Source organism: Penaeus vannamei, chromosome 3 (assembly GCF_042767895.1).
Source record: "Penaeus vannamei isolate JL-2024 chromosome 3, ASM4276789v1, whole genome shotgun sequence".
Taxonomy (NCBI): Eukaryota; Metazoa; Arthropoda; class Malacostraca; order Decapoda; family Penaeidae; genus Penaeus; species Penaeus vannamei.
In genome coordinates, this window is record NC_091551.1 from 3,915,210 (window position 1) to 3,927,709 (window position 12,500).

A 12,500-nucleotide genomic window follows, 5' to 3' on the forward strand; every position below is an offset into this window, starting at 1 on the left:
ATAGCAAATTAGAAGAAAAGTAAAAAGAGAAAAAGAGATTAGTGGAAATAAGGTTGTCAATAATTGCTGTATAAAATGACAAGTATTATAGACAATAGAGTGATTTCTCTAGTGGCGGATAGATAGAGAGTTCTTAGGGTTACCAAATGCAACATCAGTAATAATGAATTGTTAAGTAATCTGTGAAGTCTCGGGAAGTTGTCGTGCCTTATGTGAGACAATACAATCTCTGGAACTTTGATCCGCCATTACGTTAGCACAGCCAATGCACACCAAACTAAACTTAGCCAAGTATTGTAACATAACATAACATAACATAACATAACATAACATAACATAACATAACATAACATAACATAACATAACATAACATAACATAACATAACATAACATAACATAACATAACATAACATAACATAACATAACATAGCCTAACCTATCCTCTCGTAGCCAGGCCTAGCCTAGCCAAGCCAAGCCTAGTCCAGTCAAGCCAAGCCAAGCCTAGCCCAGTCTAGCCAAGCCAAGCCAAGCCTAGCCTAGCCTAGCCTAACCAAGTCAAGGCTAGCCAAGGCAAACCAAGCCTAACCCAGTCTAGCCAAGCCAAGCCAAGCCTAGCATAGCATAGCCAAGCCAAGCCAAGCCTAGCATAGCCAAGCCAAGTCTAACCCAATCTAGCCTAGCCTAGCCTAGCCTAGCCTAGCCTAGCCTAGCCTAGCATAGCCAAGCCAAGTCTAACCCAATCTAGCCTAGCCTAGCCTAGCCTAGCCTAGCCTAGCCTAGCCTAGCCTAGCCTAGCCTAGCCTAGCCTAGCCTAGCCTAGCCTAGCCTAGCCTAGCCTAGCCTAGCCTAGCCTAGCCTAGCCTAGCCTAGCCTAGCCTAGCCTAGCCTAGCCTAGCCTAGCCTAGCCTAGCCTAGCCTAGCCTAGCCTAGCCTAGCCTAGCCTAGCCTAGCCTAGCCTAGCCTAGCCTAGCCTAGCCTAGCCTAGCCTAGCCTAGCCTAGCCTAGCCTAGCCTAGCCTAGCCTAGCCTAGCCTAGCCTAGCCTAGCCTAGCCTAGCCTAGCCTAGCCTAGCCTAGCCTAGCCTAGCCTAGCCTAGCCTAGCCTAGCCTAGCCTAAATAAGAATTAAACCATAGAAATAGAGAAATAGAAAAAAAAGCCTGCAAGCTCTGGTTATAAAAAAAAATGTTGAATGAAAGTAATATATAAGTAGTGAAAGTGATTTACACTTGCCTGAAATAGAAAAAGTGTATAAAAGTTTTACCAACATTAGAATGTAGTCAAAGAAATATATACTTGATGCTGTCTGTATTTTTGCTATTAATCTCTGAATAAGGAGTTCTTTAGAATCGCAATAGAAAATTTACATTCAGCGCTCGAATTGGCAATTAGGAAGCTGAAATTCCTTTTTTAAAGTGTTGTACTGCAGTATTTGCATAGAATCAATACGCACACTAATGATTATACATTATAAATGCTGCATTATTGGTTGTTGTGCTGAATTATAGGGGAATGACAATTATTTGTGTTCAGTGTAGATATAAGTACTGTAAGCGTAATTAAGTGTATGTCAACAACAATGAATAGAAAAACATTGAAAATCTGCTGTTCCCGAGAAGCAGGGGATGTATACAATCCAATGAGAGGATGGTCGAGACTTAACACGTGATAGTAATTGGAATGATAATTGTAATGAAAATATATAATATAGTATTTATGATGATAATAATGGAAATGGAATTTTCATGATATTGAAAATAATAAAAATGGTAATGATATTGATAATGATAATAATGATATAAATAATGATGATAATGATATTTGTAATGATGATAATGGTAATGATATTGAGAATTATGATAACATTAACTATGAAAATAAAAAATTGCAATCTGAGTTACAAGAGAAATGACATTAATAATAATGATGATTAGAAAAACATCAGAAACTTTATAACAGTTTAATGAACACACATCGTCTGATATTTCTATGACAATAGCCTGACTCCTCGTCAGATAACTTTTGTTAGAGAGTATGGCTGTGAAGTTAGAGCCCCACACCCATTGCAAAAATATCCAAAGCTTATTACTGTTCTATGAATTGACATCAAAATAAGTTAGTAAATGATTAACGATCAGATGTATATCAAATACATGACTCAAGATACTGGAAGTAGTCATTTACTTGTTTAACTGTCATTCAGTCATTTCCATGATATTTTTAGAAAATGATCAAAAAGTGTTGTCAAGCTTTTATATATGTCACATGTTATCCAAGTATATGAATAACAGTATTTCCCCTGTCGTTAAAAGCATATTCGGCATGCAGGACATGTCACACACAATAATACATAGATAGCAAGGTCTTGTGTTAGCAGTGTTTGCTAATTTTTATTATTTTTTTTTAATCATAATTTCTTTTGCTTGGTAACCCATAGGGCAGGCACAGAATTTCAGTAATTGACCATTAATTTTTATCCTCTAAATATTTTACTGAATGTAATTTCATTTGAATAATAGGTAATTTCCCTAAATTTTGTATGGTTTTATGCTAGAGTGAATGATACATCACTCTGAATATAAGTAAAAATTTGAAGTGAGACTCTGAAATGAGGAAATCATAAGTGATCATTGGTAGCAAATATATCAGTATCCATGTTCTCTATTATTATTTCAGTAGATACAAGAAAGTTAGTAATAAGAAATCTTAGAATTTTGTGCATTGTAGTGCAATTTTACAGTATGTGTTACAAAGACAGTTCCTTTCACTACTAAATAAAACAAAAAATTGTATGTTTATATTTTATATAAGTATTCAAAGTGATGTAATTAAGTGACAGTTTCTGAATGATTATATAACAGAATTTGAAGCGGGAACAATAACTTTGCACAATAATTTCTGAAAATTGTGACGTGATATGACAAACTATAGAAAAGGGCCTTGTAAGTGAAATATTGTGGGCAACGGCCTCTTAATCACTGTTCTAGGGAAGAGGACTTGCTCGTTTATGAAAAATACTTTGTATTAGAAGGACGCCTCACAAAATTAGGCTGATGTTTTTTTGTGCGAGATTTATAGCCCATTTTTGATTATGATGTTTGCAAATATGATAAAGGATTTTGACAATATTGTGAGACACATCTTGAGTTTGATTAAAATTAGTAAAAGCTATGTGAGTTGATAAAGGAAGGAGTAACTCTATTTGCAGTTAAATTGTTTCAAAAGGGAAGATATTCTGGTTATTGTAGCCTGGGGATATGTCTATAGAGTTATTTTTTTATCATTATTATTATTATTATTAATTTTTTTGACTTGCAAATGAATGGTGTGAATGGTACTAGGTATAATCTTTATCATTACTAGATAATTAGATATCTGTAAAGTATTGATTTTGGTCGTTATTGATATTGCTAGCATGATCATTGTCATCTCCATCATGATTGTCGTCATTGTCATCTTCATTGTCAAGAATCATCATGATTGTCGTCATTGTCATCTTCATTGTCAAGACTCATCATGAAACATTTAGAATCAAGAATCATCATAACTCATCATAAATCATCAGTCAAAAGTCATCAGTCATCAGTCATCAGTCATCAATCATCAATCATCAATCATCATCAATCATCATCAGTCATCATCAGTCATCATCATCAACATCATCATCATCAACATCATCATCATCATCATCATCATCATCATCATCATCATCATCATCATCATCATCATCATCATCATCATCATCATCATCATTATCATCATTATCATCATTATCATCATTATCATTATCATCATTATCATTATCATTATCATTATCATTATCATTATCATTATCATTATCATTATCATTATCATTATCATTATCATTATCATCATCATTATCATTATCATTATCATCATCATCATCATCATCATCATCATCATCATCATCATCATCATCATCATCATCATCATCATCATCATCATCATCATCATCATCATCATCAGTCATCAGTCATCAGTGATCATCAATCATCAGTTATCATCATCGATCCTCCTCCTCCTCCACTTCATCATCATCATCATCATCATCATCATCATCATCATCATCATCATCATCATCATCATCATCATCATCATCATCATCATCATCATCATCATCATTATCATTATCATTATCATTATCATCATCATCATCATCATCATCATCATCATACCATTATACCATCATTGCTGTCACTGTCATCATCCTTTTAACCTTACATTCCACTGACGCACTAAGTTACGAGGAATGACACTTGACACAACCTTGTTGAAACGGATCATCTTGCAATTAAATTATTGAGATGATGTCACCCAATAACTGTCAGCCGAGGATAGAGCGTAAACTAGACTTCGTAAGGGGGAACTATTTAAGCCTCTTGGAAATGCATTTTGTCTGTTGATAAGGTTATTTGGTATTAAAGAATCATTTCATGGTATCCTGACTGGTATTAGCTTTAAGAAACGTCTTAGATAGAAGGTAGATAGACGTCTTAAGGATGGATATGAGTTAATATGATAATAAAGGTTTTTTTAATTGGGTAATTAGAGACCTTATAACACTGTATGTACACAGTTGTTTGGGTGTATTTCTCTATTTTTAGATTTCATTGTTATGAAAAAGTGTCGGCATGTTTTGAGATTGAGTGTGTTAAGCTCACGATTCCTTAAGTAGATAATCCCTCTTTATTTGATTCAATTGATATAAATCCTTCGGGGAACTTGATACATTTATGCCTCTTATTATGCCGTCACTCATTCGAGCTCAATTAACTGCGACCTTTTTATTGTCATTGTTTTGATTCCCCTTGTATGATTGCTGCACAGTACAGTATCAGACCTTACCATAACACGTTTCCATAGCTCCTTTCTCCAAGTGCAAGTTGATTTTGAATTTACATTTTGCGGTTTATTCATATGAGGAAGATTTACTTGTAATAAGTTATTTTTTAATTTTACAATGGTATTTTTAGATAATTTTAGTGCCTGGTTTGTAGTAGTTTTGAAATGATTTTAGTGACTTTTTGTAAAGTTGTTTTACAATTTGATTATTTTAATAGAGGGGTTATAGATATGAAAATTAGTTAGGGGAATATATATCAAATCTATGCAGTTTAGTCAAGTGCAGTTTTTATATATTTATAGACTATTGTGAATTAATATGACTTATTTTGTTAGATAAAGGCTTCATACCTAGACACTGTTTCTGAAATTTTAACACACTTTTTTGTGGGATTTAACCACATTCTGTATGGAGGTAGGATTTTGTCTATATAATTTGTGGAATTAAAAGCAAAGTGAAACATTTCTCAGTAATATAGATATTTTTGGGACCTTATTATATATATATTTTTATTTAATAGGATATTGGGATTAATACTTGAGGTTAGCTTTTTTATATAACTTTCAGGTTATTCTTATATTCACAGTTTATTTATCATTTTCTTTTGATTTTTAAGAACAAGATGGATACAGTCCCATATGACAATGTGTGACAATATATACATACATCTCATCCCTCAACAGGTTTCATGTATAGTGTCATCTTGAGCGTTATAACATATACCTATTTAATTTTCTTTCAAATATATGATAGTGAAATGCATTTTGGTTTATAAGTATTGCAAAAGCAGTGCTGTGTTGGAAATATAATGCATTATAGTATTCTTCAAGTTATTTGATAACACTACATCTATTTCATATGATTTTCTTTGTTCATAGAATATACCCTGGGCATCATATATCACATATCAATAAAAGTATAATGAAATAACTTCAGTTAGCATTGTGGATTTTCTCTTTGAAAGAATACCCATAATTTTGGAGATGAATATGTGATATGTAGATTATTGTGTGTGATGGAATTTAATTATAAGTATTCAGGTAAAAGAGAAAGGAAGGGAAATGAGTATATACAGATATTCAAACATTTTTCCCGGGTTTACACTACCTTCAGATTCAAACTCATTATTTTTTTCCCCTCTTACAGCCGGGTAACGCAAGATGGTGTGCGGTGGAATGTGCCGTGCCTGGGATGGGGATCACCACAAAGTGCGAGAGAAGAATGGAACAGACAAGGGAGCCGGAATGATGAAATCACTGCAGGTGACGTCGCCAAGCTCTTGGGACGAGGATGTTCCTGCGCCAGGTAATTTGTGCATGCATGTGCATGTGCATTTGTGTGCGTGCGTGTGTGTATGCATGTATATATGTATGAATCATGTATTTGTATATGTATATATGTGTGTATGTATATATGTATATATGTGTGTATGTATATATGTATATATGTGTGTATGTATATATGTATATATGTGTGTATGTATATATGTATATATGTGTGTATGTATATATGTATATATGTGTGTATGTATATATGTATATATGTGTGTATGTATATGTATATATGTGCGTATGTATATATGTATATGTGTGTGTATGTATATATGTATATATGTGTATGTATATATGTATATATGTGTGTATGTATATATGTTTGAATCTGCAATATGTATGAATGTGTACACATACATGGATGCATCTGAGTATACAATTATATATCATATAAGATTTTACTAAATGTGTATGTGTATCTTTTGTTATGCTGAACAAATGGACTAAGAAGCTCTGCCACCTTTTCAGAATTGCCATACCCTGCTGCAGCCCTCCTGGTAGGCATCTGTGCATGTGTCTGTTTCGTCAACTCTCTCTCGGGCGACTTCGTATTTGATGACTCGGAGGCAATTGTGAACAACAGCGATCTCAGAGGGGACACTCCTCTCGCCAACCTGTTCCACAATGACTTCTGGGGCACCCGGTTAACACATCCATCCAGTCACAAATCATACAGGCCTCTGACTGTTCTCTCCTTCAGGTAATTAAAAAAAAAAAAAAATTCTAACTGATCTTTCCTTCAGGTAATTTTTCTTTTAAATTCTACTGACTTCTGACTGTTCTCACCCATTGGTAATTAAAGTCGCAACATGTATGGTTTGTATTTCCTTTGTATGTATTTCCTTTAGGTAATTCAAGTCTCAAACTCTATTGGCTTTTGATAGGACTCTTCTTCAGATAATTTAGGCTGCAGTTTATACAGACTTTTTTAGGTAATTTTAGTCACCAGTTGCAACTTGTATAGGTCTCGGACTTTCCTTTCCTTAAGTAAATTATGAAGCGAACCATAATTGAATAATATGATGAGACATGATGAAAGATGGCTGAATATTACTCATTTAGCATGTTGTTGCTCCGAGTGTGCTTGCTGAAGTGTATCATGTATTAAAATTTATACTGAGAATAATGCTTTCTGGTATATCTTCCATTATTCTATATTACTAAATCTTGAAAAAAATATAGATAAAAAGATAGATCTGACAGCCTTCCCACACAAAAGAACCCAAATACTAAATTTTCTTGTACTTTTTCCCACAGATTAAACTACTCATGGGGAGCGCTGGACCCCTTCAGTTACCATGCAGTCAATGTTGTTGTACATTGCCTTGTCAGCATAATGAGCCTTAGGGTCTTTTATGTCGTGTTTGGTAACGGTGCTCCACGGGCTGCCATCTTGTCGGCCATACTCTTCGCCACTCACCCCATTCACACTGAGGCGGTAAGGAAAGCTCTTCCCCTTTCTTCCTCTCCCTCTCCCTCTTCCTCTTCCTCTTCCTCTTCCTCTTCCTCTTCCTCTTCCTCTTCCTCTTCCTCTTCTGCTTCCACTTCTTCTTCCTCTTCCTCTTCCTCTTCCTTTTCCTCTTCCTCTTCCTCTTCCTCTTCCTCTTCTTTTTCTTCTTCTTCTTTTTCCTCTTCCTCTTCCTTTTCCTCTCCTTCCTTTTCCTTTTCCTCTCCCTCTTCCATTTACTCTCCCTCTCCTTCTCCCTCTCTCTCTCTCCCCCTCCCCCTTTCTGTCTCTGTCTCCCCCTCCCTCTCCCTCTCCCTCTCCCTCTCCCTCTCCCTCTCCCTCTCCCTCTCCTTCCCCCTCCCCCTCTCCATCTCCCTCCCCCTCTCCCTCTCCCTCTCCCTCAACCCCTCCCACCCCCTCTCCCTCTCCCTCTCCCTCTCTCTCTCCCTCTTCCTCTCCTTCTCCATCTCCCTCTCCATCTCCCTCTCCCTCTCCCTCTCCCTCTCCCTCTCCCTCTCCCTCTTCCTCTTCCTCTTCCTCTTCCTCTTCCTCTTCCTCTTCCTCTTCCTCTTCCTCTTCCTCTTCCTCTTCCTCTCCCTCTCCCTCTCCCTCTCCCTCTCCCTCTTCCTCCCCCGCCCTCTCCCTCTCCCTCTCACTCTCCTCTCCCTCTCCCTCTCCCTCTCCCTCTCCCTCTCCCTCTCCCTCTCCCTCTCCCTCTCCCTCTCCCTCTCCCTCTCCTTCTCCTTCTCCTTCTCCCCTTACTCTTCCCTTTCACACTTTTCTTCTTTTCGTCTTCCTCTCTTCCTCTTCTCCTCTTTCTCTTTTTCCCCCTTTCCTTCTTCCTCTCTTCCTTTCCCTCTCCTCTCCCTCTGCATATTATTATGTCCTTCAGAATGCATTATCAAAACAAATCATCCACACAGTAACCTCCAGTATTGTATCCCACAGGTTTCTGGCATCGTGGGTCGCGCTGACCTCCTATGCGCTCTCTTTGTCTTTGTCTCTCTTCTAAGCTATGTCCGGGCAGTGAAGGAGATGTCAGGAACCATGTCATACAGGTGCGTTGCATTGTTTTTTTCCCTCTTTGACCTTTAAGGGATTGAGAATATAAATAGAGATATGAGTAAGGCATGAGATCTATGTTTCACTGGTCTTGTCATATTTTGAACTTCATTTTGTAAATGGTGGGTGGGTAATAATTGTCTTCTAAGGGTGTGAAGGGACTTTATATCTTCAAACTGGTAATCAAAGGGAAGTGAAGGATGTATAAACACTGGATAAATGTTTAAGGATTATGGAGGGGAACCTTTCTCAGCTTCGTGTTGCAAAGTTTAGATCTAGACACATCACATGGGTTAATGAAGCTCGTGATTCCCATTCTTCAATGCTTTATTATATTGTGTAATATTGTGTTTTCTAGTATTATAGATAGAAAGTCAAAGCCAAATCCTAGTACTCAATATCATTTAGGGTTGTAGAGAGAGTTTGTAACTGAATAGTATTCTAGGATAATTTCTAACTCCTTTTCCTTGACATTTTGCCAAGCCTTGGAATAGTGTGACTTAAGGTTGTTGGGAGTTCTGTTTTTATCACACCATCTTCAAAGCATTGGTAGATCCTTTCATACTGTGTTGTCTAGGATTACAGTGAGAGATTGGATTATTTAGGGCTATTAGCCTAAGATCACAGGGAAAGTTTGTAACCCATTCTTCAAAATTTCCTCCAGATCTCGGCACACTATTTTGTATCTCCTGATGACAGCAGGATCAACTGCAACAGCAATGCTTTGCAAGGAAGTTGGTATAACAGCTTTGGTAAGCAGAATTTGTTTGATCTTAATGGCATAATGTATTTGCTTTTTTGTTTCATTGCCTTTTAAGTATTAGGAATAAGACATATGAATGTCTTTGGAATAGGAAGAGAGAAGAATCTTAGAGAAATAAATTGAGAAAATACATTCATTTTGAATACCATGACATATATCATCAAATCCTGTGATATAAGTACAATTTATTTGTATTTGTGTATTTGACTACAGTAGATTTTGAATAAAGTCACTTATAAAAAATAATGAATATTGTGGTACTACAGTAATTATCCTGATTATTATCCAATACCACAGAATGATAAAAAGCTTGATATTCTTTACAGGGTGTCTGCAGTGCCTATGATGTCCTATTGGCTCATGGTGGCATCATTGGTCGCACTATTATATCAGTTATTGTTGGACATAATCAGCGAGCTTTGGCTTTTTGGAGAAATCTGCCAGGTAAGGTTGTAAAAATTTTTATGATTGTGTTTTCCAGGTGTTATTGCAGTTGTGATAAGTTCTGATTTCATAGTTATCAACACCACCATCAGCATTATCATTGTCATTATTATTATTATGATTATTGAATATGCAGTTTTCTTTCTTTTTGTGGACATACTGCTAGCTATGGTAGTGAAAATGTATCATTAATGAATATGTATCGTACATTCTAAGTGCCTCTCATACTTTATAGATAATGTGAGCATTGATTAGGAAATATTTAGATATAAAGATAAATTTTTCTGCCTCTACTTTCATTTGTTGGGAGGTGCAGTGTGTTGCTCAGTGAAATCTAGTAAATGATTTAGTTGACAAAATGTTATACATAGTGTTCGACTGTGACAAGGGTGAGGTTTGGAGGTAGTTTGCTTTGCATCATGCCCGTTTTTACAATTCATTGCCTCAAAAATATATTTTCTTGAACTGCTACATATATTTTCTTTAAGTTTCCTATCTTTGAAAGTCATCAGTTTCTGTGTCATGGAGAAATCTGCTTCATTTTCGATCGTTTTTTAAATTCTCATCTGATAAGAGCATTAGTGAAATTGTTCATCGAGATTGTAATGAGTCTGGGTGAACCACACTGTCTGAGAGGGCTCATGTGAATGCAGGTGCCGAAAAAATGGGCAGTGGCTTACGTAAGTGGCCAATATCCTGGACATGTGGTGTGTAGGCTAGGCACGTTTGAAAACCCATGAGCGGTGACAAGACTCTTTGCCTCCCCTTAGCTATTTTGGGTGTCCTTTTAATTTTTTTGGCCATTTTCTAATGTCCATATTTGTCTTTTGATCTGCTTTATCCATAGAGTAATTGCTTATATTATCTTTCTATGTAGCAAATAACTCAGTGCAAGTAAAGCATTTGGTTATTTGTGCCATATATTTTATTTTTTTATAATTTTCAATTTTTCTGTAATACAACCTGCACTGTAGGTCACAGCAGCAAAGAATACGATGTGCAGCATGCAAATGGTGTCCTACCTGGAGCTGATTCTCTTCCAGTCATGGCTTACGCACTTTTCATTTTACATTCGTTTATCTAAGGGAATAATGCAAAAGTCCTCTTCTAAGTGCCAAATGAGTCTAATCACACTCCAAGAGGTTTATTCACTCATGGTGTGTCTTTTCCATCACCATCATGACATCACCTGGCCTGTGGCAGTTATGTCCAATGATGGCATGTTTATGTAACCTGGCCCTCAACCCAGATTTTTCCATGATGAGACCGTAACATCATCCAGATTGGAGGGTTTAAAAAATGTATGTATAATTGTTGAAATCATTGTCATCATGTCTCCCTTTCAGCTGGGATCCTGCGAGGGCTGATGTGGAGACATATACTATTGGCGGTGACTGGCATAGCATTGCTGGCAGCCCGCTGGGTTGTCATGGGGTCAACGGTACCAAGGTTCATGAAGGTGGATAACCCTGCCTCCTTCCTGGATAGTGTCGTCTTCAGGGTGAGTGTCAGCTGTATTGATAGATTGATAGGTGGATAAATTGATGTGTCGTTGGTGGGATTGATGTGTAGTTGGATAGATAAATATAGATACGGAGGTGAATTGATTGGTGGATGGACTGATATATAAATTGATTGGTAGATGCTTAGATTGATGTGTAGATGGATAAATAGATGGAATGATTAATCAGTAGATGAATAAGGAGATGAGTAAAGTGATATGCAAATAAAAAGATTGATGTGTAGACTGATTGATTGATGTGGAGTTGAGCATCAGTTGATAAATGTGATTGATTTAGCTTTTTTTATCGTGTTTTTTGTGATTGTGTGTGTGGATTGATTGAAAAGAGATTGATGTGCAGATATAAATAGTGTTTTGTATATGGATAAAGAGATTGATATTTGTGTAGATATAGATATATGTAAGGATATATAGAGAAGCAGATACAGATACGAAGGGGTCGATTGCTAGTTTAAGAGTTAGATGGATAGATAGATACAAATCTAGATAATTAAATTAATGAATAGATTAGTAAAGAGAGAAATGGGAAGTTGTCTGCAAAAGAAGACAGATACATTTGTAAATACATTTTCTCCTACATACATGTTCAAAGATTGTCACTTTGTCTCTCTAATTCAGACTGGGCTTTTTGTAATTTAAAGATTTTTTTTTTTTAGAATAGTTACAGTTTCCCTTCTTTATAGATTTAAATTTGAATTTAGTCCAGTTTTTGTATCTAAATTATTAGTGTATGTTTGTTAAAAATTTTAACAAGCAAAAAAATTAAGGTAAAGTTATACATGCACAGTCTGTGTACATAATCATACATTAATGTCAGTATTTGGAAATATGTGAAGCTGAAAATATTCTTTAATGTTATCTAGTAATTAGAGTACTAAAAGCTTCATGTTCACTGAATATCACATCTGTGCATTATGTCAGTTCTATTGTTCAGTTTCATTAAGCATATAATCTTGTTCACAATCTGGTAATATAGCAATTGTAAGCAGTGAACTCACACAGTGTCAGTATCAATATACATATCTCATTTGCTACTTGTTGGTGTGGTAGCTTCATCTATACGGATGATC

The 12,500-nt window shown here is 36.0% G+C and overlaps 1 protein-coding gene across 3 annotated transcripts in view; it reads left to right on the forward strand.

Annotated features, from left to right (window-relative positions):
* Window positions 1-12,500, forward strand: part of Tmtc4 (Transmembrane O-mannosyltransferase targeting cadherins 4) — a 23,702-nt gene that overhangs the window by 895 nt on the left and 10,307 nt on the right. For all 3 annotated transcript variants that reach the window (XM_070140327.1, XM_027356370.2, XM_027356371.2), the window contains exons 2-8: window positions 6,008-6,166; window positions 6,661-6,892; window positions 7,450-7,630; window positions 8,588-8,697; window positions 9,366-9,453; window positions 9,791-9,908; window positions 11,255-11,409. In XM_070140327.1, coding sequence (XP_069996428.1) covers window positions 6,022-6,166; window positions 6,661-6,892; window positions 7,450-7,630; window positions 8,588-8,697; window positions 9,366-9,453; window positions 9,791-9,908; window positions 11,255-11,409 — 1,029 coding nt within the window. In that variant the 5' untranslated portion in view covers window positions 6,008-6,021. The remainder of the gene's footprint in view (window positions 1-6,007; window positions 6,167-6,660; window positions 6,893-7,449; window positions 7,631-8,587; window positions 8,698-9,365; window positions 9,454-9,790; window positions 9,909-11,254; window positions 11,410-12,500) is intronic.